Below are 27,351 nucleotides of genomic sequence, written 5' to 3'. Positions count from 1 at the left end.
GGGCTCGGGGCCGAGCTCGCCTCTGACCCAGCCTCGGGGGCGGGGAGCTAGAGACTCGCCCCAGCTGCCGCTTGTCACCGGGATCCGCCGCGCCCACAGAGCCCGGCCCCGGGGCGCGCCGTGCGCTCCGCCGTCGCTCCGCAGCTCCCGGCCCCGGGGCGCGCCGGGCTCCCGCTTTCCGCAGCCCCCGGGCGCCCCGAGCTCCCTCCGGAGCCGCCTGCCTGGCGCCCGGCCCGGCCACCCGCCCGGCTCCGGGGGGCCCCGCGCGCCCCGCGCCGTGATGGAGCCGCCGCCTTGCCCCAAGAAGAGCCTGTCCCTCTCCTTGCCCGTACCCCGGGAGGGCCAGGCCACCCTCAAGCCTCCCCAGCACCTGTGGAGGCAGCCCCGGACCCCCATCAGGATCAAGCACCGGGGCTACTCGGATACGGACCGGCACCCGCCCCGGCACATCGAGCGGGCAGACGCCATGGACACCAGCGACCGGCCGGGGTTGAAGAAATCCCGCATGTCCTGGCCCTCCTCCTTCCACGGGACCCCCAGCCACGGCACGAGCAAGCGGTAGGTGCCGGGGGCCCCCACCGTGTGGGGAGCGGAGCGCTGGGGGTGGGGGGGTCAGCGGGGCGTCCAGGTGGCCTCCCCCCCAGTGCAGCTGTATCAGACCCCCCACAGACACAGGCATGGGGAGTAAGAACCAGGATTGCAGGGCATTGCTGTGAAAATCTCGGACATCCTCCACCCCTTGGGTAAGCGTCCAGCCCTGCCTTGGCCAAGTGGTCGGTGTGACAGTCTGGGGGGCTTGGTTTAGCCAGCAGCCCCCACTTCCAGGATGTCCCTCTCCTCCGAGCAAAGCGCTGTGCGTGTGGACTGGGACAGCAAGGGATTGAGGGTGGCTCAGAGCCACCCCCCGCTGCTGCTGGCCCTGCAGTCTTTGGTAGAGCTACTTTTTGCTAACTAAAGCTGAGCCCTCAGACGGGAAGCTGAAGGGAAGGCGGGTCTGAGACTTGCAAAATGGTCCCAGCGGCTGGGACTGGTGTTAGACAAGATTAAGCTGCTTAATCTCACTCCCCATGTGTGTGGGGGGGGTCTGATGCAGCTGCCCCCGGGGGAGGCCACAGGACCGGCAGACCAAGGGGTGAAATTGTCCAGAGTCTGGTCCTGATCTCGCCTTCGTGTGCAGTAGACCCACGGCAGCCCTGCGTCACTCCCTGGATTTACACCACTGCCAGGGCGGATGGGGGCTAAACGTTCCGATTAAAAAACAAACCGCCAAGTCCTGGGAATGAATCTGCCTGGAGAGCTGGGGATGGCCAGGGAGCCAAACTCTTCAGGCAAGCCCTGGGATCCTGGGGAGGGAAGAGAGCCCAGCATTACAGCCACCGCTGAGCAGTGCCTGCCTTGACACACGGCCCTCAAACCCCTGGGTGCACGGGCGTGTGTGCGTCCGCCCCACTGCTAAGTCCAGCGCTTGACGTGGTCTGAAAAGTGTGTGTGTGGGGGGGGGGGGTTGTCTGTCGTCATCTGGGAGCTGCATGTTTGGTCCGTCTGTGCTGGAAGTGTGCCCCGCCGTGGGCTGGCTCAACTCAAAGCCAAACCAAACCATGAGATGTTTGTTGCTGGGCCTGTGACCCATAGCGTGGCCTCTCACCCACCCCACGCCCTGTAGGTCTGTGTTCCTGGGGGAGGTTTGGCTCAGGGGCCAAATGAGCCCTCGGGTCTGGTTGGTTTTGCCCTTTCTTCTCCCTGTTGGAAGGAGGAGAAACTTGCTGCTGTTCCCGAAGGAAGCGCTGCAGGACTCCCCGTCCCGGGGAGCAGGCTTTGAACCCACAGAGTGCTGGGTTGTAATAGACCGGGAGGGGCAGAAGCGGAAATTGACCCCTGCTCTGCGAGAGGCAATAAGCTGTTGGTGGGTTTGTTGTTTTAAAGCGTTCTCTCCCAGTCCCCAGTCTGCGCCCGTGTCCGATTGCCCTGGAGCTTGCCCTGGCAGCTGTCGTCGGGCTGTTGCTGGCTCCGGGGGTTTCTGGCTCCTTGTCCCGTTTGTCGTGTGACTCTGCTGGGTTGGGGAGACTCTCCTTCGCCGGGGCCTTGCTGCGGGACGGGGCGCAGCATCGGAAGTAAAGGTGCGATAGTTGCAAAGCCCTGGCAGGGTGCAGCTGTTTTGGGTTAAGAGCAGCTTGTTTCAGTGCAATGTCAGTGGCTTCGCCGGGGGTTTAAGCTAACCCGAAATAAGCCGCTGTTAAATCGGTGCCTCTGTGCAGGGGATTGCGTCAGTTTAACTGAACCCGTTTGAAAACTGGTTTCAGTTCGGCCTGGTGCAGCTGTCCTGTGGGGCGGGGGCCCAGGGCTGCATCTGTGTGGCACAGCCAGGGGGCCGTGGGCATCTCCACCCATAAGTGGGGTGGTCAGTGCCCGGCGTGCTTGGTGTGTGCTGGAGAAGCACCTGGTGTGGCATTTCCCACAGAAAGGCCCCATATCTCATTTCCCCTGAGCCAGCCAGTCTTCCGGCTCTGGGGCCAGAGAGGAGCCATCCCCCTCTGAAGGGGGAAAGGGTTTGTGGCCTGGTCCCCACACCCCTCTGAGCCACACAGCGCTGCACCCCTGTCTTGGGATCAGATTGGAGCCGCTCCCCCCACGGGAAAGGCCCTGTATCTCATCTTCCACCCCCTGAGCCAGCCAGTCCCCCTGCTCTAGGGCTGGATCGGAAACAGTAGATCAGACCTTGTGCCCCCTAGGGGGAAAAGGCCCATTGCCTAGTCCCCACCCCCTGAACCAGCCTGTCCTACAGATTTGCAAGTCTTCCAGGGACTTGAGCTCTCTGATATGGAAGCACCCTGGAGGTGTGGGCTGGCAGGGGCCTTCTGGCTCTGACTTCACTGTTTGTGTGGTGCTGTTTAGGCCACTGGCTGGCCTCTGTGAGCCTGGACAAGCAAAGCCTGCCATGGTCGCTGTAGGAGGCTGATTTTGATTTTCCAGGCTGTGTCTTAGCCCTTTGCTGCATCTTTCTCCTGGTTTCTCACAGGGGCTGAGGGCTCTTGTCACCTGGAGCAACGAGTGGTGTTTAAAAAAGAACCCTTTGAAATCTCCTGCCCCGGGTTGGCTAATCTGAGAAATTTACTACCCGCGGACAGTCATTATCCATGGGAGAATGCCGGTGGCATTTAAAATGTGCCAATTCCTCAGAGCAAATGGAAATTAAAAGGCCTCTAAGTTTCTTTTCAAGTCCTGCTTTTGAATGAAAGTTCGCCCAGCACTGCAGCCACAAATCAAAGCGTCATGGAAATAGGACGTGGGTATTAGAACGTTCCCTCCAAGGGCCGTTATTAACGCTGTTCCCTGTGATTAATTCCTCGCTGACTGGCTGCCTCGTCAGCTCTATTTCTGGGGGTTTGACTTAGGCTGCATTTTCTTTTCCCCCATGCATGAAACCCAAAGGCCCGCCTGCCTCTTGTGTGGAAGGTCGGACTGGATGATCCAGCGGTGACTTCTGGCTTTAAAACCCATAGAATGGAACTGAGGAGCCCTGGGCTCAGATCTCCGCTCTGCTGCGGGTGGGACCTGGGGCAAATCACTTCCCTTCTTGGGGCTGCACATGGGGAGGGAGCATGCTTTCCCAAGCTCAGGGGTGTTCTGGGGCTGTGTGGTGTAGTGGCTAGGGGCACTGTACGAGGACCCGGGGTCTAGTCCTGGCCATGCCCTCCTTTGCGATCTTAGGCAGGTCCTTTCCCCTCCCAGTTCTTGTGCAGTTGGCTCTTAGGGCAAGGCCTGTGTCTTGGCGTGCGATGGCACAGGGCCCGGATCTCTGCTGGGAGCTACCATAATACACGTCAGTAATAAGACCAGTTGGTCGGTGCCTTCTGAAAGGAGGTCTGGGCAGGGATCGCTGGACAAACCGGGTGGGCTGGGTCAGCCCCAAAGAGGAATTCCCACCCCTTCCCCGCGAATCCCTCAGGCACCAGGGAGGTTTTCGAGCCGCGTCACTCATTACTCAGACAGTCCTCGCTCTCTCGATGGAGGTGATGGGTAGATTTAAGTGTGCCGAGGCTAATGTGAGGATTGCATCAGTGAGCCCCTGCTCGGCACTGTGGGAGGGGATGTCTGTCCAAGGACCATGGGGCAGGGGATATATTCCCAAGATCTGCAGCTGGGGGGTGTGCGGGGGAACCAAACAGCTGTTAGATCCTGACCCGAGGCCTGAGTGTACAGCAGCTGGCTTTGGTGGGAGCTGGCACAGGGGTTTCTAATCCAAGCTAATCCCCTACCTCTCTGTGGAGCACGCTGTGTCTGGGTGATTGACTGCCTCCGCCTCCCCGGTTGGAGCCGTAAAGCTGTGCCGCTCGGCACCTCCCCCTCTTGTTCGCTGGTGCTAAGTGGCCATGAAGCCTGGGGATTAATAGGTGCTGGAAGCCACGTATCGCTCCTGTGGCTTGGGCACCTTTGCAGGCACCGATGCCACATGTCCTGTATCCATTGGCACTGCGGGGCCCTTCGGGCAGCGGATTTTGTTATGCAAAGTGCAGTTCCCAGCTGAGCAGAGATGGGGTGAATGGAGTGGAATGCGCTGCGTGAGCGGGCGGGACTGTGGCTGCATCCCTGGGGCCTGGCTTACGGTCACGGCGGGGGCTGCATCCGCTGGCTGGGCTCTGATTGTCTCCTCGGAGCCTCAGGAACTAGGGAGTGCCTGGGAGGAGGAAGAGCTGGGCCATGTCTCCCAGCAGCCAGGCTATTCCTATTACTTGGTGTATTATGGTGGCACCAGCTGATATCAGAGCCCCATAGCTTGGCTAGGGCCCGCGCTCAGCCCCAGGACCCCTGGGTTCCGTGCTCTGCCCTGCTGGGTGACCTTTCCTGGGTCACTTTACCCTTCTGCCAGCTGGATGTGCTCTGGCCCCCCTTCCAGCCCTGCTCAGCCCAATGCCTGAACCTGCCGGAGAAGGGTGGACCATCACCAAGCCAACCTGTCTGCTGTTGTTTTAAACCTAGTGCTCCGACACTGAGATAGGATGGGGAATCTCTGAAGGCACCGAATCAGGGCCTCTGAGCCTCCCCCAGCCCACAATCCCGTCAGCCAGCAGAAAGATCATCAGCTTTTGGGGCAGAGAATTTCTGTCTGTTCTGTGTCTGTACAGTGCCTTCGGCACTTGGCCCCCAGGTGCATCCATCATTCGAGTAATTCACCAGAATAAAGGGTTGAGGCTCCCCCTCCAAGCTAGTTGTAAAGGAAGACCCACGCTGGCTCCTCACCCCGCTGAGGGGACGGCCACGGCTGGAGGGTGGAGCTGGGACTGGCTCCCTCAGAGCAGGTCTGCCACCCGCCCCGGGAGAGCTCCAGTCAGGAGTACAGCTTCCCCACCTGTCTGTCCACTTTCTGGGCTCTCCAGTGTCAGCTTTGAGCCTTTACCTCTCCTGGGCCGGCGGCTCTGCCAGGCCCAGCCCAGACCCTGCGTAACCAGTGGGCGTGGGACCTGGTGCCCTGCGGTGGTTCGGTGCCCAGCGGGGAATGAAGGGATCAGACTGCTGGCTTGAAGCCAAAGCACTGTTTAGTTAGCAGTAGGAACAAAGCCCCTAGAGAAACAGGGTTTTCAAACCAACAGCCTATCTGCACTTCTTAGCTAAGGCTCCCCATCCCCTGAGGGCAGCCTGGGCCAGCCTAGCTTCTTCAGACACCCCAGCAGGTCCTGGGGGTCAGACAGGTTCCCCCAAACAGCTCTCCCTTCTCCTTGTTACACCTGCCTCAGTTCTTTGCTCTGCCAGTTCCCAGGCCTCTTCCTGCCCTGCCCCTGTGTCACGGCGTCCCTGGGCGACGCTCTGGAGCTGCTCCCTACGAAGCCAGGCAGGACTCTGGGGAGTCTCCTCTCTGGGAGCAGCCTGTCTGCAGGACACACAGCTCACCCGGCTTCCACCTTCCTGGGTCTGACCTCGGCGCATTCAGCCTCCTCTGCCCCTCCATGCGCTTCCCCCAGCGAGTCCACTCAGGTGGGGTCCTGGGGAAGCCAGAGGGTCCTGCCCCCCGACTCCGCAGTCAGACGGGACTCTCAGCCAGCCAGTAAAACAGAAGGTGACAGGAACATGGTCTAACACAGAGCTTGTAGGTGCAGAGAACAGGACCCCTCAGCTGGGTCCATTTTGGGGGGCAGTGAGCCAGACAACCCCATCTGCCCTTCACTCCATGTCCCAGCTAGCCCCAAACTGAAACTCTCTCCAGCCCCTCCTCCTCTGGGCTTTGTCCCTTTCCTGGGCCAGGAGGTCACCTGATTCCTTTGTTCTTCAACCCTTTAGCTCTCACCTTGCAGGGGGGAAGGGCCCAGGCCATCAGTTGCCAGGAAACAGGGTGTTGGCCATTCTCTGTGTCCAGACCCCTGCACACACCTGCCCTCTAGGGCTCTGCAATGATCATACACCCTTATCCCACCACCTAGATACTTACGAACTGCATAGGGGAAACTGAGGCACCCCCACACTATTCAGAGGAAACATTAAGAACAGTCCCACTTCGTCACACCCTGCCTGGTAACAGCCTCGGAGCCTGATCTCCAGCTGTTCCTCCTTCTTTCTGCTGATTTTCCTGACAGCCCCCTGTTAAACAGAACCAATATACATGTACGGTAAATATCCCAATCACCCGGCCAACACGCAGTATTCATCAGCTCCAGATCCATCACAGCTTCTGTCCTGCACTTCCGTTCCCAGGCTCTTATCTATGTTAATCTCTGTTTCTCCAGTGTCTTCACCACCAGGATAATGCTTTACGGATAATTAATTAACCAGGGAGTTGTTCTTACTGCCCACTGGTTTCATGGCCATGAGAACAGATGCAGAGAGGGGAAGTAACTTGTCCCAGTGTCCCACAGTTAGTGGAAGAATCAGGAAGAGGACACAGGAACCCTGACTACAAGACCACCTTGACTTTAACCCACCAGACCCCACACCCCTCCCCAAGCTGGGGAGAGAACCCAGGAGTCCTGGCTCCCGGCCCCCCCTGCTCTGACCCACCAGACCCCACTCCCCTCCCCAAGCTGCGGAGAGAACCCAGGAGTCCTGGCTCCCGGCCCCCCCGGCTCTGACCCACCAGACCCCACTCCCCTCCCCAAGCTGCGGAGAGAACCCAGGAGTCCTGGCTCCCAGCCCCCCCTGCTCTAACCCACTAGACTCACATTATGCACTAACACTGACTCTCCACGACCTTGTCTGCTGATCCCAGTTCTTTACAAGCTGGTGTCTGTGTCTGTACCACCCCACGACAGCCAGAGAACAAGAATTGCTTTGGACCCTCCTGGAACCTGCTGGCTTTGCCCGCGCGATCGAGGGCCCAGCCAGAGGGGTCTGCGTGTGCAGGGAGCTGCCCGAGCGAGGTTTGGCTGTTTGAGCCATCAGCAGCCGCTTATAGCTCGTTAACGCCCCACCTCAGCGTGGGCTCCAGAGACCTTCCTCTCCCCTGCCTTGGCCAGTTGCATTTAACTTGGGGCTTGATAGGTTTCAGAGCAGCTGCCCTGTGAGTCTGTATTTGCAAAAAGAACAGGAGGCCTTGTGGCACCTTAGAGACTAACCAATTCATTTGAGCAGAAGCTTTCGTGAGCTCCAGCTCACTTCATCGGATGCTTCATCTAAGGTGCCACAGGTCCTCCTTTTCTTATTGGGGCTTGAGCGGCAGCAAAAGATTTACCTATCCCCCCCTCCCCTCCCCGCCCGCTGCCCAGCTGTGATCTGCATCCTGGCTCAGTAATCGTAACAAGCACCCGCCCTGGCTTGTGATGCCACCTTCTGAGCCAAGGTCTGGTAGCCCCAGCTCTGTGTGAGGGTCAGACTGCTCCTGTGCCCTGAAGCCCTCTGCCCCCCAGTCCCTGTGTGCTCGGAGACGTACTATGAGCCGATGGAAGGCTCTGCTGCCACACGTGAGTGGGGCTGAGGGTGTCGCAAGCTGCTGAAAAGATCAGATATTTTGTATGTGCAGTAGGACAAGGATTTGGGAGCAGTCCCTAGGGGGCAGGTTACCCCAGCGCTGCCTCAGGCCCGGCATCTTGCACCTGTCTCTGCAACTGCTGTGGCTGGCCGCGCTACCTGGAGAGCTGGCAGTTCCTGTGTTTGCTTTTGCCTGCTCTGATTCTGTTTCCATCCTTTTGGTTCCTTCAAATTGGTGCGTGGTCTCGTTCTGCTGCCGACACGGCCGTTCGCTTGCCCTGGCGAGAACACTCCTGCTCCGTAGCAGTGACACAGCACTTCTCATCTCCAGAGCGCTATGTGGTGACCTGCCCAGCAGTCTTCACTCGGTTCCGGCCAGTCCCGCTTCCTGCTCAGACAGTCCCCGTTTCCTAGACAAAAACCAGGGCCGCACGTCTCCTTCGCCCTGGCCTGCATGCTGCTGCTCGCCCCAGCACTCTCCCCCTGATCTGGGAGCATCGTGTGCGAACAGCAGAGAATCGGGCATTGTGCGAACCACTGAAACTAGGCAATTGGCACCAGCTTCAACGGACGGATTTAACCAGCGCGTTCAGGGGTTTCACCCTCGCTCAGATTAGTTTAGCTTGCATCGCAGGTGTGGGTCACGAGAACTCTCTCCGCTCTCCATGTGGCGGCTGCAGTCCTTAAACCCAGATATGAGTTCCCAGAGCTCCTGGCTGCATGTGAACAGGGGTGCTACTGGGTGGGACAGGTCTTGGGGTCAAATACAGAGGGAACAGGACCTCCCTACTCGCAAGTCCCGGGTTCAACCCACCACAAGAATTAAATCAATCTCATTGAACTGATTTAACTCAAATTTGTGTGTGGAGACGAGGCCTTAGTTCCTTTTATGTCGACTGGGAACAAGTTTAAGCTAAACCAGAAAAGAACAGCCAGGGGGGTCATGCTAGGCTAAGGGCTTGTCTACATAGGGACACTCAGGAAAATTAATCCAGATTAATTTTTAAAGTGGATTAGTTAAAACCATATGAAACCCTTGGTCGGTTGCTCTTGTTCAGAGTGAAAGTGGCCTTAATTCAGAGCATTTTAATCCACAAAGTGAAGCGGCACCGAGGCCTCCTCTGAGCCTCACTGCACTGGGCTGGATTTTAAGATCCTTCCACCCTGGCTCTGCCAGGGCCCTGCTGATGCTCTTCCCATCCAGCCGCACACGGTGCTGCCCAGCGCAGGTGCCTGCCTTCCCCAGCGCCAAGAGAACTCGCTCCCGGGTGTCCCACTGGGGCTGCTGAGCAGGAGCCCAGGGAAACCCCCGGCCAGCGGGAGACGTGGGGGTCAGGCTGAACTGCAACCAGTTAGCCCTTGGCAGCTTCCTTCTGGGCGTGGGGGCAGGCAACCTACAACATTTCCAGCCTCCCACACAGCTGGTCAGGGATGCAACACACAGACACGTGCCCTGCACCGGGCCTGACTCCCAGTGAGGCTCAGGCCCCTCTGATGGATTAATGTGGCTGGAATTTGCCCCGTGCGGAGGGCTTCCCTGCGGGTGCAGAGCTGGCATAAGGGCCCTGCCCCAGCCCCGGTTGGTGGGGGCGGATCTGGAGCGTGGCTGGGGAGCTGCACTGTGGCTATTCCGTCCTCCCCCGCCCCCGGGGCGTGGCTGGAGCAAGACGCAGGGTGGCTGTTCCCTGCGCAGTGGGCTTGAGTGCAGTCCGGAGGCTGGTCTGGCTGGGGAGGGGCCCAGAACAGAGCTCCAAGCTGCCCTCACTCCCAGAGACCTGGGAAACCGTGAATCAGGCCCAATGAGCCGGATCCTGGAGGGACTCTGATTTACACCAGCCTGCTCCTAGACCCGGCAGCTCCCCCCCACCCCAACGCTCTGGCAGCCAAAGGCAGGAGACAATGATTCTGACTCACTCCTTGTCTTCCCTGTTTACCGAGCCTCACTTTCGGCAGCCAGCTCTCCCCCTCCCTCCCTCCCCCCAGCCAGCCAGGCCTGCCCTCCTTGCAAGTGAGTGAGAAGGTGTCTCCGGGCTCGGCACGGGTCCCCATGCACGCACACAACCTCTGCTCAGGAGCAAGATGGAAAATAAGAGCTGGGTCCGGTGCGGACGCGGCTCCCCCTTGCCGTCCGCATGATGCCGAGTTCGAGAGCCTGTCTTGTGTCAGCCACTCCATTCCCACCGGCGTGCCTGCCGCCTTCAGATTTCTCTGAGATCTTCCCCCGCTCAGCGCACGCTCCCCTTGGCCATGGGACGCTGCCCAGCAGGTCTCTGGCCCTGGATGGGAAGCTGAGAGCGCAAGCAGAAAGCCGATCAATGGGACCCTGAGTGTTCCTTGGATCCGCAGCAATGATGATGCAATTGGCATATGATGGTAGTGCCCAGCAGCCGCAGAGCAGGGCCGTGCTGCGCCAGGTGCTGTACAAAGCCAGCCATTTGTGTCTGGGAAGCTCTTCCCTGGCTGTCACCACCACAGTTAACTGCAAAATGATTTCTGTGATGTAACACTGTAATTTCATTTCAGATCCATCAATTGCTGTCTAATTAAAAATAAAAGCAGCAGCCCTCCTATTTATAGGCTGCGCCCAGGCTTTGTGGAGTTCCAAAGCTGCCTTTAATTTGACACGAGGCATTTCAGAGCCTCACTCCCTGGTGGGGACCCAGCTACCTTCCCTAGCCCCACCCGTTGGTTATTGCAGATGTACATGCAGAGTCATTTAATCTTGGGTTTCTAGCAGCCTAACGAGCAGCCGGGCTCTCATGCCGCGATACACGGGCCTGGCTTCTTGGTAATAAGGAAATTAACATTTTGTCCAGGGTGTCTTTCTCTGGGGGTAATGAGACGTGAACGCGCGCCGGTCGCTCGTCGGGAAGACGAGGCTGCTTTGTTCTAATTGTTCGCCATCTCTGCACGTGGGATCTGGACGAGCAGGCGTCAGGCGCAGCTGGAGGCCTGGCGGGAGCCTGCTTTGAAGAGGGCTGGGCGAGATCAGGACGGTTTGCCTTAGAAAGGAGAGAAGTCAGGAAGCGGGGCCAAGCGGATAGAGTGCTGTGCTGGGGAGCAGGAGACCTGGGCTTCAGTCCCGGCCCTGCCACTGACCCACCCGCTGACCTTGGGCAAGTCCCTTCCCCACTTTGAGCTTGTGTTTTCCCTCCCCTCTTTGGGGCAGGGGCTGTGTCTTTGCACACCCGACGCAATGCTGCCTGGTCTTGGCTGATGCTACTGTAATACACGGACAGAAGGAGACAGGAGCGAGAAGGCCGATTGGGAGCTTCCATTCACCCTGCCTCATGATGTGGGAACAAGGGGACACGTAATGGGAAGAAATTTAAATCAGAGCCCAGGAAATATGTTTTCCCTGTGCAAGCTGCCCATTAGCCTGTGGGATTCATTGCCACAAGATATCAGTGCGGCGCTTCCAGGGTCTCAGAACGGGCTGGACATTTACATGGCTAACGAGAATCACCCAGAATTAGGGACTTATCAAAAACCAGCCCAGAGCCTTGGAAGATCTGTAAATGCCCAGCTGCAGGGCATGACCCCCCAACCAGTAAAGGTGGGGCTGGGAAGGAATGTAACCCAGGGGCAGGTTTCCCATCGTCTGCCTCCTGCCAGGTATCTTCACCCTCCCTCTGAAGCAGCTAGTGCTGGCCGCAGTGGGTCTGGGGCTCCTCTGCCCAGTGTTTGCCATTGCTGTTGAAGAGCACAAGGGCTGGACCCCCCCGCAGCTCATTGCTGACAACACAGATTGGTTACCTAATGATGGTAACGGAGCGGTCTGGATCGCTGGGAAGCTGGGCCTGGCCACTCAAACACAGTGCATTTGCAGACAGCCTGATGCAGAGTTCTGCCTCTAGGAAGGAGGAACGCAGCCTTCCCTGCAGAATGGGGAACTGCATCCTGGAAAGCGGTGACCTTGAAAAGGATCTAGGGGTCGTCGTGGACAAGCGACTTAGCACCAGCTCCCAGTGCCGCACTGTGGAGAATGGGCTAATTACAGAATTGTCGGACTGGAAGGTACCGCGAGACGCATCTAGTCCAGCTCCCTGCACTCAAGGCAGGGCTAAGGATTATCTAGACCAGCCCTGACAGGTTTTTGTCTAACCTGCTCTTAAAAATCTCCAATAACGGAGATTCCACAACCTCCCTGGGCAATTTATTCCAGTGTTTAACCACCCGGACAGGAAGTTTTTCCTAATGTCCAACCTAGACCTCCCTTGCTGTAATTTCAGCCTTTTGCTTCTTGTCCTATCCACAGGGGTTACAGAGGACAATTTTTCTTCCTCCTCCTTGGAGCCACCTAACGTGAACCTTGGACGTATGGACAGGGGACTAAGCGAAGGGAGGTCATTGGAGTGCTGTGTTCGCCATCAGTGAGACCAGCACTGGACATTGCAGCCAGTTCTGGGGTTCTCATTTTAACAAGGATGTTGAACAATAGCTAAGGCTGCAGACGAGCACCACAGAAATGAGTCGAGGGCTGGAGAAACCCCCTGGTAGTGAGACCTCGAGTGGTTTAGCTTCTCCGAAAGATGGAGAAGTGAGGGTGACATGGGAGGCTCCATAACCCAGCCGAGTGAGGGCAGACCGAGCAGCAGGGGCTGGAAGCTGAAGCCAGACAAATTCCAATGAAAAACTGATTAATCACTGGGACCAGCTCCCCAGCGAGGGTGGATGCGCCATCCAGGGATGTCTTCAGACCCCGTCTGGAGCATGTCTGGAAGATGCTGTGATTGGGGTCAGGGCAGGGGTACCGGGCAGGAATTCCATGGCCTGTGCTATAAAGGGGGTCAGATCACATGATCTAACGGCCCCTTCTGCCCTTAAACTCCATGAGTCTCTGAAAGTCCCTGAGCGGGGGCGTGAGTAGCTGGGCCTTGCGCTGAACTCTGCACAGGGCGTGACTTACCTCTATGGAACATGAGAAGAGTTCTGACCACTGTAATAAATCTACAGCTGTCTCTGCTGCAAAGGGCAGATCTGATCTCTCCAGGTACTTTTTGGAACATCTCCTAGTTCACAGATATATCCACGTGCAGCCCTGCAAGGCAAGGCAGGCATCTGAGTTAGCCCCTGTTAAGATGAGTGGGAGCTCTCTGCAAACTGAGGCCGTCATTGGTCATGCTTAGAAGGTTTTGGGACAGCTAAAGCTGAGACTCTCCAGAACCATTGGGAAATCTGTCTGCAACCCCCACCCTCCTTTAATCCTTTGCGGGGAGCGCACCCCAAACACTGCATTAATCTGTAAAATAACCCCCCAAGCCCACTTAAAGATAACTAATAAAGAACTAAAACACCCTGGTAAGTAGCTAGTGCCAGGCGGCTGTATCATGGAAACCCTGCGTTTGCCCCAAGCTGGGCCTTTTGGATTTGACATGCCAGTGGCCCGAGAAAGTCACAGGCTCTTTCTTTGAGAAGAGAATTGGTGAGTTAACTGGTCTGGTAGTTTGTAGCGACCTGGCTGGGTTAGCGTGAGCAGTGCTGTATTCTTCTGGGAGAAACGGGGTGAGGGGAAGTGGCCTGGACAGGACGACTGGCTGGGGTGTGAGTTTGTGACCTCAGCTCCACCACGTGCTCCCTGTGACCATGGGCAAGTCACTCAGCCGCTCGGTGCTCCTGGCCCCTCTGTATAGCAGGTCCCGGCAGGCGGTGCCCAGCGATCGCGCTAACAGGGAAATAGCAGAGACAGCGAGGTCATGTTCCACCTTGGGTGATTACATCCCACCTCTCTGAATCCCCCCACCAGCGTCAGCTCCATCGGAGGCTCTTCGCTTCCTGTGCTGACTGTTGCTGTGCCCTGCTGACGGGTCCTACCCCAGAGCCAGCTGCATTTCGGAGGTGTGTGAAGCGGCTGCCTACCTCCCCAGATAGATAACGTTTGTAAAGAGGTTGGAGGGGCTGGGATGAAAGGTGCAATTATTTCTGGAATTTCATATTTATGTCCTTTGATTGGGCCCGGAGGAATCTGGGGGCTGCCCATACACAAATGAACTGATGGGATCCTGGTCGCGAGTGCTGTGTGCACGCAAGTAAATACCCTGCACCAGCATCGTCTCTGTCTATTAGCAGTGATGTGCTGCAGAGCGGGTGAGTCATCCTGCCCGTGTTAGCAAGGAGATTGCGTGCTGGGCTGGGGGGGTTCTGGTTAAATGAAGATTTGCATTGACTGAAATAACGTCTCCGAGAGAGAGCCCACCAGGAAACCACTTCCGCGGGGCCTTAAATTGTAACTTTCCAACAAGCTGATTGAGATAGGACCCAGGAGTCCGAAATATCCAGCTTGGGGAGTGGAGTGGGGTCTAGTGGGTTAGAGCAGGGTGGCTGGGAAGACAGGACTCCTGGTTTCTCTCCACAGCTCGGGGAGGGCAGTGGGGGCTAGTGGGTTCATAGAATCATAGAATATCAGGGTTGGAAGGGACCTCAGGAGATATCTAGTCCAACCCCCTGTTCAAAGCAGGACCAATCCCCAACTAAATCATCCCAGCCAGGGCTTTGTCAAGCTTGGTCTTAAAAACCTCAAAGGAAGGAGATTCCACCACCTCCCTAGGTAATGCATTCCAGTGTTTCACCACCCTCCTAGTGAAAAAGTTTTTCCTAATATCCAACCTAAACCTCCCCCACTGCAACTTGAGACCATTACTCCTCATTCTGTCATCTGCTACCACTGAGAACAGTCTAGATCCATCCTCTTTGGAACCCCCCTTCAGGTAGTTGAAAGCAGCTATCAAATCCCTCCTCATTCTTCTCTTCTGCCGATTAAACATCCCCAGTTCCCTCAGCCTCTCCTTGTAAGTCATGTGTTCCAGACCCCTAATCATTTTTGTTGCCCTCCGCTGGACTCTCTCCAATTTTTCCACATCCTTCTTGTAGTGTGGGGCCCAAAACTGGACACAGTACTCCAGATGAGGCCTCACCAATGTCGAATAGAGGGGAACAATCACGTCCCTCGATCTGCTGGCAATGCCCCTACTTATACATCCCAAAATGCCATTGGCCTTCTTGGCAACAAGGGCACACTGGCTCATATCCAGCTTCTTGTCCACTGTAATCCCTAGGTCCTTTTCTGCAGAACTGCTGCCGAGCCATTCGGTCCCTAGTCTGTAGCGGTGCATGGGATTCTTCTGTCCTAAGTGCAGGACTCTGCACTTGTCCTTGTTGAACCTCCTCAGATTTCTTTTGGCCCAATCCTCCGATTTGTCTAGGGCCCTCTGTATCCTATCCCTGCCCTCCAGCGTATCTATCTCTCCTTCCAGTTTAGTGTCATCTGTGAACTCGCTGAGAGTGCAATCCACACCATCCTCCAGATCATTAATGAAGATATTGAACAAACCGGCCCCAGGACCGACCCTTGGGGCACTCCGCTTGATACTGGCTGCCAAATAGACATGGAGCCATTGATCACTACCCGTTGAGCCTGACAATCTAGGTTACAGCAGGGTGGCTGGGAAAACAGGACTCCTGGGTTCTCTCCCCACCTCAGGAAGGGCAGTGGAGTCTAGTGGCTTAGAGCAGGGTGGCTGGGAAGACAGGACTCCTGGGTTCTCTCCCCACCTCAGGAAGGGCAGTGGGGTCTAGTGGCTAGAGATGCAGCGGTTGAGCTCTGGAGGCTGGAAGGCTGTTGCGAAGGTTAGAGGCAAGAAGCTCTGTGGTGCTGGCATCCGCTCCATCCCTTTGCCTCTGACGTCTTAATTGCACCATGGCGGCATCTCTGGCTGAACTGACAGGCTCCCCCTTCTTCTGTGGCCTCTCGCTCTTTGCACCTGAGCAAAGGCCTGACAGCGCATGACGCTCGGAAAGAGCTCCTAACGGGCCCGAGCTCTTCTTCCTGAGGCGTTTGCTTTTGGCTGGAAAGGTGAAGGCTGGAGGCATTAATTCAGCCTGTAATTTCATACCCCCTTGTGGGAGCGCTGATTCTCTCAGAGCAGCTCGAGACCTATTAAATACCTGATCCCTCGCTAATGGAGGGGTTGAGAATGTTAAGAATCCCAGGGATTCCTCTGTGCCCAGCACAGAACAGGGCTTCCAGTCGCAACTTTTCCTTGAACGGGACGGGGAGGGAGATAAACACAAGGCTTGTGCTTTCTGCAGATTAATGGAGTCCTCTGCTTTAATGTGCACTGCCTCATTAGTGAGCTTGTGGGGCAGAAAGAAGGGATGGATCCAAAAATAGATTTCCCAACTTCCAAATATTCCCTGTTTGTGTTTGTTAGCCTGGCTGCTCATTATTAGGAACTTTAATTAGTGCTTTTAGTTGTAGGGATCAGAGCAGTTAATAATGCTTTCCAAACTTTGTTTTTATGCCTGTTTTGTGGATGGGGAAACTGAGGCATGGGGCGATGTGACTTGTCCAAGTGAGTGGGTGGCAGAGCTGGAAAAGAACCCAGGAGTCCTGACTCCTCTTTCGTGTGTTCTGTGCTCCCAGACTATGCTGTGCTGGGCATTGAGTCCAGGGGCCTAGGATGAGACCCCACCCTGCTCCCTGCAGCCCAGCACCACCTAGTTCTGCATCTCTGGCTGAACTGACAGGCACCCACTTCTGTGGAGAAGCCCGACGTTCCTCTGGTGTGCAGTCTTCCCCCTAAGCCAACGCTGAACCTCAGTCTTCCAAGCAAGGAGGAGTGTGGTGCAGGGAGTGGGACAGGGGGCTCAGTAGGGGGAGCGTTCCCGCACTGTCACTGCTGGCCCAGTGCCCCAGTGCTGCCCAGGCCTCGACCCAGAGCAGGTCCCCAAAGCGCTCGTAGTCTGAATAGACAGAGGGTGGGAGGGGGGAGAGACGCAGGGCAGGGAAGGGACTCGCCCAAGGTCAGCCAGCAGGGCAGTGTCAGAGCCAGGAATAGAACCCAGGTGTCGTGAGCCCCCCAGTGCAGGTGCTGAGGTTTTCAGAGCTCCCTGGCATCTGGCGGCAGGATTCTATTTAATGTTCAAATTCTTCTTTGCCACTCTGTGAAGTGCCCGTGACTCCGTGTGCCCTCCCAACACTTCCAGCGTGGCTAAAGGGCTGGCGGGATTCTCTGCGGAGAGCTGCCCAGTGCCAGGCATCCCACTGAGTGGGCAGAGGGGAGCCTTCGCAGGCTGCAGCACTGGGGCTGTGGAACAAAATCCAAACCTAGAGAGCTCCGAGCCCGTGGCGGCCGGGCCGTGGCTCCCAGGCACCAGGCAGGACTGTCTCATTCACCCTTTGGAGCCAGCCCTCCTTTGCTGCTGCTTTGCCATGGGCTGCTGGGAAGAGAGCAGAGAAATGGCAAAGGCATGCTGGGAGGGAGCGAAGACTCCTGGGTTCTCTCCCGGCTCTGGGAGGGAAGTGGGTGCTAGTGGTTAGAGCAGGGGGCTGGGAGCCCAGACTCCTGGGTTCTCTCCCGGCTCTGGGAGGGAAGTGGGTGCTAGTGGTTAGAGCAGGGGGCTGGGAGCCCAGACTCCTGGGTTCTCTCCCGGCTCTGGGAGGGGAGGAGAGTGTAGTGGTTAGAGCAGGGGGCTGGGAGCCCAGACTCCTGGGTTCTGTTCCCGGCTCCGGAAGGGGAGGAGAGTGTAGTGGTTAGAGCAGGGGGCTGGGAGCCCAGACTCCTGGGTTCTGTTCCCGGCTCCGGAAGGGGAGGAGAGTGTAGTGGTTAGAGCAGGGGGCTGGGAGGGAGCGAAGACTCCTGGGTTCTCTCCCGGCTCTGGGAGGGAAGTGGGTGCTAGTGGTTAGAGCAGGGGGCTGGGAGCCCAGACTCCTGGGTTCTCTCCCGGCTCTGGGAGGGGAGGAGAGTGTAGTGGTTAGAGCAGGGGGCTGGGAGCCCAGACTCCTGGGTTCTGTTCCCGGCTCCGGAAGGGGAGGAGAGTGTAGTGGTTAGAGCAGGGGGCTGGGAGCCCAGACTCCTGGGTTCTGTTCCCGGCTCCGGAAGGGGAGGAGAGTGTAGTGGTTAGAGCAGGGGGCTGGGAGGGAGCGAAGACTCCTGGGTTCTCTCCCGGCTCTGGGAGGGAAGTGGGTGCTAGTGGTTAGAGCAGGGGGCTGGGAGCCCAGACTCCTGGGTTCTCTCCCGGCTCTGGGAGGGGAGGAGAGTGTAGTGGTTAGAGCAGGGGGCTGGGAGCCCAGACTCCTGGGTTCTGTTCCCGGCTCCGGAAGGGGAGGAGAGTGTAGTGGTTAGAGCAGGGGGCTGGGAGCCCAGACTCCTGGGTTCTGTTCCCGGCTCCGGAAGGGGAGGAGAGTGTAGTGGTTAGAGCAGGGGGCTGGGAGCCCAGACTCCTGGGTTCTCTCCCGGCTCTGGGAGGGAAGTGGGTGCTAGTGGTTAGAGCAGGGGGCTGGGAGCCCAGACTCCTGGGTTCTGTTCCCGGCTCCGGAAGGGGAGGAGAGTGTAGTGGTTAGAGCAGGGGGCTGGGAGCCCAGACTCCTGGGTTCTGTTCCCGGCTCCGGAAGGGGAGGAGAGTGTAGTGGTTAGAGCAGGGGGCTGGGAGCCCAGACTCCTGGGTTCTCTCCCGGCTCCGGAAGGGGAGGAGAGTGTAGTGGTTAGAGCAGGGGGCTGGGAGCCCAGACTCCTGGGTTCTCTCCCGGCTCCGGAAGGGGAGGAGAGTGTAGTGGTTAGAGGAAGGGCGTGAGAGGCAGGATCTCTCACTTCTAGTCCCAGCTCTGGGAGGGGAGTGTGGGCTAGTGGTTAGAGCAGGGGCTGGGGAGTCCGGGCTGCTGGGCTCTGGTCTTGGCTATGCATGTGACCCTGGGCAGGACATGTCCAATCTCTGTCTCGTCAGGGAGTGGGAGGTGTAATGTCCAGTTCAGGCTGCTGAGAACGCGCTCGGCCTACTCGCTGTGGAGGGAGCAGCTGCCCCGGAGAAGAGCCCCTCTGAAACCCACAGTGCCACGTATTGGGGTGGCTCACCTCTCCCACGGCACCACAGTGCCATTGCTAATTCCAGTCCGGTGGTGCGGTGAGCGTGGGTACGTCTGCCCACACTGGAGATGGCAGGCTCTAGCTTTGCCCCTGACTCCTGCCTGCTGCATCTCTTGTGGGGAAGTTAATTCATGATCCCTTCTTCGCAGTGACCAAGGGCCCTGCAAACGGGGAGTAATTAGTAGCTGTCGCTGGTGAAGGGAACTGGAGCTAACACCTCCCTCGCACCTGGGCTGGGCGGCTTCATTGGTGAATATCTGCAAAGCGCTTGGCTGGTGGAAAGTGTTGCCGAACGAGATCTCGGGCAAAAGGAGGAAAGTGCAAAGCAGGCTTGTGGTCCTGGCCCGGCTTGCTGCGCGAATAGCAGCAGCGATGCGTTTCAGAGCTGTGTTCACCTCAGCGTCTGCAGTACGGTCAGGCGCAGCCTGTCACCGCAGTAACATCTCTCTGGCCCCTTCCGGTCTCCTGGCTTCAGGGATCGGATGCTCCGTACCCCGCCATCCCGCTAAAGGCCTGGACCTGTTTCTTGGTCTGGAGAACCAGCCAATCTCTGATCCTCTTCACCAGCCCATTGGACGGAGGGTGACATGCAGGGGCCCAGGTGGGCCAGACCCCGCATTTCTCCCACCAGCCTCGGAGCGGGGCTGACATGACATTTGACCCCTGGTCTGTAAGGACCTCGCAGGGGACCCCGTCTTTGCTGAAGATGGTCAGCAGCACGTCTGCCTCGGCAGAGGGCAGATCCCCCACCCCTGGGTAGCGGTTGGCGAAATCCATCACCACCAGGATGCATTTCTTCCCCAACCGGATCGCCTTGCTGAGGAGCCCCACTATGTCCAGAGCCCCCTTCCCTGCCGTGCCATGGAATCTTCCCAGCAGCGCCTCTGGACCAGGCAAACCTGGCTGGCAGCCGACCTGCCCTGCCTGTGGGCCCCCTCCGCCACTCAGATGGGGTCTTATCTCCCCCCTTGCTCCCCGCTGCCCTTGCTGTCCCAGTGGGGGTAGGCAGCGAGCACGCTGCTTTCCTCACTGCGTCAGAGCCAGCCTGAGCACCCTGAGCCCCCTCTCCGGTGTGAAAGGGGGCGGGGAGCATCCCTCTGTCCCACGCAGCCCCAGGGGTCTGGTTACAGGCAGGCAGGGACCCAGCAAGGGAGCTAGACACCGGGGCTTTTCCGCAGGGTCCCCCTGGTTCAAATCACCAGCCTGCTCAAAGGCAGTGAGGTGGCATCCACATCCCCCCTCCTTAACCAGGGGCAGCAATTTACTCTCGAGGTTCCCTGCGGAACTGGCCCCCCGGGGTCTATCCCCACTATCCCGGGGAGGTCCCCTAGGCCTCTCCGCTTCCCCACCGCCAGTTCATGCTGCTGCTGCTTCTGAAGCTCTTTCTCGGGCTCTCGCTGTCTCTCACCGTTCTCTTGCTCTCTCGGACTCAGCTCCAATCCCGTCCGTCTCCGATCCCCGGATGGGGAACCCGATCGTGAAGACCCCCGTCTGGTCGGGGACAGGAGTCTTGGGGATGCCTGGCTCCCACTCCAGCTGCTCCCAGATCCTGCTATAGCCCCATTTGGGGTCAGGAATCTGTTCCTTAGAGCGGTCATCCTCCTCCAGCTGCAGGATGAACTGTGCTGTGGTGAACTTTCCAATGCTCAACCCTCTCTTCCTGCACAGGGTTACAATGTCCTTCTGTCACGCGATGCTCTGGAACTGCTCCCCATGAAGCCAGGCAGGACTCTGGGGAAGTCTCCTCTCCGGGAGCAGCCTGTCTGCAGGACTCACAGCTCATCCGGCTTCCACCTTCCTGGGTCTGACCCCAGAGTATTCAGCCTCCTCTGCCCCTCCCTGCGCTTCCCACAGCGAGTCCACTCAGGCAGGGTCCTGGGGAAGCCAGAGGGTCCTGCCCCCCAACTCCGCAGTCAGACGGGACTCTCAGCCAGCCAGTAACACAGAGGTTTATTAGACGACAGGAACATGGTCTAAACCAGAGCTTGTAGGTGCAGAGAACAGGACTCCTCAGCTGGGTCCATTTTGGGGGGCAGTGAGCCAGATAACCCCGTCTGCCCTTCACTCCATGTCCCGGCCAGCCCCAAACTGAAACTCCCGCCAGCCCCTCCTCCCCTGGGCTTTGTCCCTTTCCTGGGCCAGGAGGTCACCGGATTCCTTTGTTCTCCAACCCTTTAGCTCTCACCTTGCAGGGGGGAAGGGCCCAGGCCATCGGTTGCCAGGAGACAGAGTGTCGGCCGTTTATGTTCACTGGCCCTTTGCTCTGCAACCATTACACCCCCTGCCTTATCCCACCCCCTGGAGACTTAAGAAATGCCTAGGGGAAACTGAGGCACCCCGACAGTATTCAGAGGACACATGAGGACACACAGCCCCACGTCGTCACAGGCCCTTCTGGGCACCTCGGGGCAGTCCCATGGCTTGTGTGACATGGGCAGACCAGATGATCACCGCGGGCCCTCCTGGCCCTAGAGTCTAGGAACTGTGAGGCAGGCCAAGGGATCCATCCAGTAACTCGCATCCAGCCCACAGCTTGTGGCTGTGCTGGATTAAATCTCCTGGGAGCAGCCACCACAGACCCTGCATCTCCTTCCTCCCTCCTGATTTCTGTGACAGTTCCTGTATTCTTAGGTGAGAGACCTCAGCCGAGATCAGGGCCCCATCGCGCCGGGTGCTGCCCAGACCCCAGCCGAGATCGGGGCCCCGTCGCACTGGGCGCTGCACAGACAACAAGTGAGAGACTGTCCCTGCGCTGAAGAGCTTGTAGTCTGAATAACAAGATAGATCAAGGGTTGGGTGGAAAGGAAGGATTATTATCCCCATTTTAAAGGTGGGAAATGGAGGCACAGAACGACGGGGCAGAATTTGAAGGGTTAGGTGGCTTCCGTTGAAGTGATGCTGAATCCCTCCCCTCACGTCCCCACAAAACTCTGAAATCTCAGAGTGAAGCGGGAGGGACAGCTGGAGATGGAGGCCCTGGTGGCACAGAACTCCCGGTTGAGAGAGATGCAATGGGTCCTGCCCCTTTGAAATCCAGATGAGGCATCGTCTAGCAGCTGTGATCAGGCCCAGCCTAGGGACTGCTGGGGGATGCTCTCTGGCCTGTGCTACGCAGGAGGTCTGGACTCTACCTTTGTCCTGAGTGTGCGATGGGCCCTGGCCAGGTGCTCACACCAGAGGCTGATGTTAAGCGGAGCAAGAACGCGGCTGTTAGGTGGGTGGAGGTAACAAGCTGCGTTTGGTGTTGGCCCTGCGGCCAGATTCACTCACAGACCCGGGGCCTGGCTGTGAATGAGGGTCTGGCTTGTTACATCACCAGGTTCTGTGGGTCTGCAGCCTGCACCGGGGCCAGGGAGGGGAGCTGCTGAGTAGTTAATTTGAGCAGTTGGTTCAATTGGGCAGAAGAGTCGGGAGGCGATGCTGTTATTTAAGAGCAGGGTAACTAGCAGAGGCTGGGATCTGCTGACACCCAGCGTTGTTGGGAAGAGGTGCCGGGCTAATTTATTCGCCAATGGAACGATGTGTGTGCTCCAGGGGAAATTATAATAACGAAAACCCTGCTCGCCTTTGTAGTTATGAAATGGAAAGAATTTTCCTGCTTAAGTCATGCCGCGAGTCCAGTGTAGCCGGGAGGAGCTGGAGTTTCAGTCCATCATGGATCGAAGATGCCGGCCCAGCCCGCTCTCTCCTGGGCGTTGCGTTTTTGCCCCACAAAACAGCTGGAGAGTCGTCCTGCCATCCCCTTGTGGGATGTGGCAGGAGCGTTGGCCGTTCTGTGGGGTGGAGGCCAGGGGATGGAGAGGGAGAGTCGGGCCTGTACAGAACCAGTCCCTGGGCTCGCTGCACAGGACATGCCCTGCGGAAACCTCCCGCTATCTGGCCTCCGCCTGCAGCAGCCTCGGGGGCAGGTGCCAGACAGTGCTAGAGCTGAACATGACAGATGGATGTGCTGTTTATTAAACTCCATCGCTGGAATACCCAGCTGAGACGTGGCCCAGGGCAGCCCCACTGAGTAGATCATTTCGTACCCTCCTCACAGGGGCCTGGCTCAGTCTGATGTGGGCTTTCTACAGAGCTGGGCTTGCGGCGGAGACGCCGGACTCCTGGGTTCCGTTCCCAGCTCTGCCACGAACTGCTTGGGTGACCTTGTTAATAGCTATAGAACCCCCGCCCCCGGCACTGAGATTGGGGGTCCCCTTGGGCTGGGTGCTGCCCAGACCCCCACCAAGATCGGGGTCCCTGAGGCCAGGTGCTGCCCCGATGCAGAGGCAGTCCCTCTGCCAATCTAGCACGACAAGCCAGACAGCCGAAGGATTATCTGCCTTTTAGGGACGGGGAGCGGAACCGTGGAGAGAAGCAGGGACTTGCCCAGGGTCACACGGGAGGTTCTGTGTGGGAGCCGGGAATTGAACTCGGATCCCAGGCCCTGGCCTTACCTGTGTGAGGCCCCCCCCCCCCCCCCCGCTCAGCTACAAACAAACCCCTTTATCTCCCATTGGTTAGCGCCGCGCCTAGGGACCCAGCTGAAGCTAGGGCCCCATTGTGCGGGCGGTGCACAAGCCCGAAACGAGAGACAGCCCCTCATGTCCTACTCCTGGGCCATTCGTGGCTCCCGTCCTGCGGCCGGCGGAAGGAAGTCGGGCGAGCGACCGCCACACCATGTGAAGGCGACGCCGGCCCGGCCCAGCCCCCACCCCTGGCCCTTGGGTGCGAGTGTAAATAACTCACCTGCCCAGATGGAATTAGACTTACTGGGTTTCCTGCGAGCTCCTTTGCTGCTTCAGCAGCAGTTTCCAGCTGCTAATAAGTTCTGCCGCGTGCCAGGAACTCCGCCTGCTCGCGGCTCCTGTTACGCGCCCCCCTCGGAGGTGCCAGGGGCTGAGGGGCTCCCCCCACCTTGGGCAGGGGCGTCGTTTGGTTGGGAGCGATGCTGAAAGGTGGCTGAGGAAAGCAAGACGGGTCCTACGGTGGCTGAGCTGGGAACTTGGGAACGCGTTGGAGGGCGATGCGGGGGCCCTCCCGGACTAGGCCACACCAAGGAGCTAGAAGCCGGAATGCTGCGGGGCTGAGCTGGGGGAGCAGGGCAGGGCTTGGGCCTTGCCCGAGGTCACGCCAGGAGTCGGTGGCATAGCCAGGAATGAAACCAGGAGTTCTGGCTCCCAGCCCTCCCCCTCCCCATCCCCCCGTGCTCTAACCACTAGACCCCATTCCCCTCCTGAGGAACCCTCGTGCGGCCGGTTCCTGTTCTCTGGAGCTGACCCGCTCGGTGATGTTCTGGCTCTGTGCTCGGCTGCAGTTACCCCAACTTGTTAATTGTGGCTAGAAAATGTTTCTGGTATCAAGCCCTCCCTCGCCCCCGCTCACCCATCCCGATGCGCAGGTGCGTTGAGCCCCATCAGACTCTGTCATGGACCGAGCTCTTGGTGGAGATGAGTAGATAAAAAGCCCCTTCACACTTATCACATTTTGCCTTAATCTTTCCCCAGCCCTGATGAGTCACCTGCGTCCATTAAAAGTGATTCACATTTGTCTTAAGCTCCTGGATAATATTCAGTTTACTAGACAATCCCACGCCAGCAGGCGTAACGCACACTAGCTGCCTGCCAGAAATAGCAGCCAAAGAGGAAGGCAAGCAGTGATATTTTCCCCCTCACCCCCACGATTCCCTGCTGCGCGGTAACAGTGCCGGATGCTCCCCTGTGCGGTGGGAGTCTTGTAACGTTCCTGTCAGGAAGCTGCAGAGTGTGCGGAAATGGATTGTCGGGGGGGGGCCCGCAGAGTGAAATCAGTGTGTTCATCACAGGCCCTTTGAAACCTGTCCCCGCCCCCGCTCTGTGCCTCAGTTTCCCCACCTGTAATATGGGGTGATGACGCTGACCTGCTTTGCAGAGTGCTCTTTGAGACCTGCTGCTGAGAAGCGCTGGATGGACACTAGGTATTGCGATGACATTTGAGGCTCTGGTGCAAGCAAGCGATTCTGGCTAACAGCCCCCCAACTCGAACCCTGGGAGATGGGACTCGCCTTGGGGCAGGATTAGATTTGGTAGTCAATGTTGGTACTATTGTTTAGCCTTTCTAATGCAGGAGCACTTCGAGGCCCCAGCCCTGGTGCGCTAGGCGCTGTACAGACACCTGGCAAGGGCCCCTCGTCCAAAGACGGAGTAAGACTCGAGAGACAGGAGCTTGACACAGCAGCACAAGGTAGCAGAAAGACAATTGTATTCTGGAAATCAGAGTCTTTTCCGTGCGGTAGCTGTGTGGTACAGTGCATGGGACACCAGACGGAGGTGCAGGAGACCTGTGTTCTAGACCCGTCTCTGTCACTGACCTTGGGCAAGTCATCTCTCTCTGCCTCAGTTTCCCCTCCTGCCCATTGCAGTCTTCTGAAGGCAGGGCTGTTGAGTGTGGACGGGACTCTTAACTCTGCAGTGCAGCCCGAGAGGCCCCCCTTCAGCAGGAGAGAATGGGGAGTGGGGGTGTGAAAAACTGCAGCTTCCTGGCTGGAGGAGAAATGCCCTGGTTTCATGGTTTTGGGAGCTGCCGGAACAAAAGGGAATTAGAATGGAGCTGGGGAAGGAGGAGATCGAACCTGGAGAGAGAGGTTGTTTCTCTCCCCAGCTGCTCAACCAAGCCCTCAGCTCCTGATTTCCCAAACAGGGTTTGCCCAATCTCGTTAATTTCAGTTAATTGGCAATTAGTTGACTTGAGTCACAGCACCACCAAAAACTGAGATTGTGGATGAAACCTGTGTCTGGCTGTGCAGATAAGAGCCAGCAGGGGCTAGTGGGTGAGGTGCTGGACACAGGCTCAGGGGACCTGGGTTATATTCCAAGCTCTGCCATTGATCCTCTCGGTGCCTCAGTTTCCCCTCCCACCTCTCATCTCATTAGGCCGTGAGCCCTTTGGGGCAGGGACTGCTTGTCATTCTGCAGCTGTGCAGCACTTGGCCCAAGGGGGCCTGGACTTGGTTTCCCCCACAGCAATGCCTGGAGTAATACATTGGGTGGGGAGGGACATAGCTCGTGGGAGGAGCATGATGGACAGTTCTTCAGGGGCAGGGAAGCTGCAGCTCTGATCCTGTAGCAAGGTGTAATTAGCCTGAACTCAGGACCTGTTAATTAGATTAATTGACTAATGTTTGGCTTGACTAACCTCCCCGGTCACTGACGCTCTGAGCTACTAGCTGGTGCCTTTCCCCGTCAATCTGAATCCCTGGGCCCGCCCAGCAGGCTCTGGTCCAGGGGGAGCCCTAGCAATTCTGGGGCCTCACTGCAGGCCAGACTGGCCTCAGGACCCCAGGGAGGGAGGGGCAATTCCCGGAGGCTGTACGGCACCCCCGGCCTTGCAAACATGACAGCGCAGCTCCTGCCATCCAGGGATTTATCTCCTCCCAGTGCTCTACACGGAGCGGGGGCCTCAGTAGCCGTTGTCCGGAGCTGGCAGGGGCGCTAAGCTGTGGAAGCTAATTTCATAATGAGGAGAAAAATCTCCCGCTTTTCCTACTTGGCATCTTTAGTGAGGTGTGGTTGGATCTGATGTGAATCCAGAGTCAGGCCTGTTTAAATCAGTGGAATCGCTCTGGATTTAGGATGGCTGAGCTGGTGTTGGAGGCTCCGGGCTGGGACACAGGATGCTTGTGTTCATTTCCCAGGGCCGCCACAGACCCCCTGTGTGACCTAGAGACCAGGTTTCCCAAGGTGACTAGTGATTTGGGAGGCCGGACCCCCTCAAAGGCATCTGCTCTCTGGTAACTCTCCAAAATTGGGTGTGCCCAGAGTCGCTCTTGGGCAAAACTTGGCCTAGAACTCGCTGTGCCTCAGTTTCTCCACCTGCTAATAATCCTCCCGCTGGCGCGGTGGGGCTGAGCTTAACGATGGCGGGGGGAGGCTTGTGCAGGCCGGTGCTGGGGACAGGTGTGTAGGACCCTGAGATGGCGATCTGTCCGGGCGTGGAAAGCAACAAGAACAGGGCAGACAAGCGTGCGAGGTCCCTTCTCCACAGGACGTTCGTTCCCGCCCCTGCGTGGAAGACCCAGCCTGGGAAATGACAGCTCCCCCCGCCCCAGACGGGTCCCACCGGCAGCGGCCAGAGGAGAGTGGGAGGCGGGAGCAGCAGCGAATCGCGCCGTGCGCTGCTGGCTGGGGACTCTGCCCCCGCTGGGCATGGCTCTCTGGTTCTATAGCCCTGCCAGCCCCAGGGAGCTGCGAGACCTACCGAGACCTGTGCGGGCCCTGCAGCTCTCCCCTGGGCTCCACCACATTTCTGTTTCCCCTGCTGTGCAAAGTGCAGCTCAGACCCAGGCCCTGGACAAAGCGGGAGGGGAAACTGAGGCACTGAGCAGCCCAGGTCTCCTGAGCCCCAGCAGTTTCTTGAGCTCTCTTCTTGCCCCCTGGCACGGGGGCAGAGGGGCCATTCTGGGGCCATCTGCTCAGGCACGCAGTAGCCTCAGAAGGGCCCTGGCCAGGCCTGGCAGGAAGCTCCACCCATCTCATTCCAGGCCCCTTGCCTCTCTTGACCCTCCCTACTGGGCTTTGGCCTGTGCTGGTGTCTCGGTGGCTGGGGGCAGGGCTTGATTTTTGCCAGGGCTGAGCCCTGG

At 58.2% G+C, this 27,351-nt stretch overlaps 1 protein-coding gene and 1 long non-coding RNA gene across 4 annotated transcripts in view; one reads left to right on the top strand and one right to left on the bottom strand.

Moving 5' to 3' along the window:
* Positions 1–27,351, top strand: part of PDE4A (phosphodiesterase 4A) — a 153,835-nt gene that overhangs the window by 52,683 nt on the left and 73,801 nt on the right. Inside the window, exon 1 of one of the 3 annotated variants that reach the window (XM_084609945.1) lies at positions 266–558. The exons of the other annotated variants lie outside the window; for them this stretch is intronic. Within the exon in view, the coding sequence (XP_084466071.1) occupies positions 281–558 (278 nt within the window). The 5' untranslated portion in view covers positions 266–280. Of the gene's footprint in view, positions 1–265; positions 559–27,351 lie in introns of those variants that run through there. 3 annotated transcript variants of the gene reach the window in all.
* Positions 10,439–20,820, bottom strand: LOC311510351. The gene is made up of 4 exons (XR_014709077.1): positions 20,164–20,820; positions 12,803–12,934; positions 11,650–11,869; positions 10,439–10,895 (listed from the first exon to the last, which is right to left on the bottom strand). It is a non-coding gene; the product is annotated as an uncharacterized lncRNA (long non-coding RNA).

Source organism: Lepidochelys olivacea (genome assembly GCF_965140295.1).
Source record: "Lepidochelys olivacea isolate rLepOli2 genome assembly, chromosome: 20".
NCBI classification, from domain to species: Eukaryota; Metazoa; Chordata; order Testudines; family Cheloniidae; genus Lepidochelys; species Lepidochelys olivacea.
Note: the sequence above shows the minus strand (reverse complement) of the source record. Positions and strands in the feature narration are given on the sequence as shown.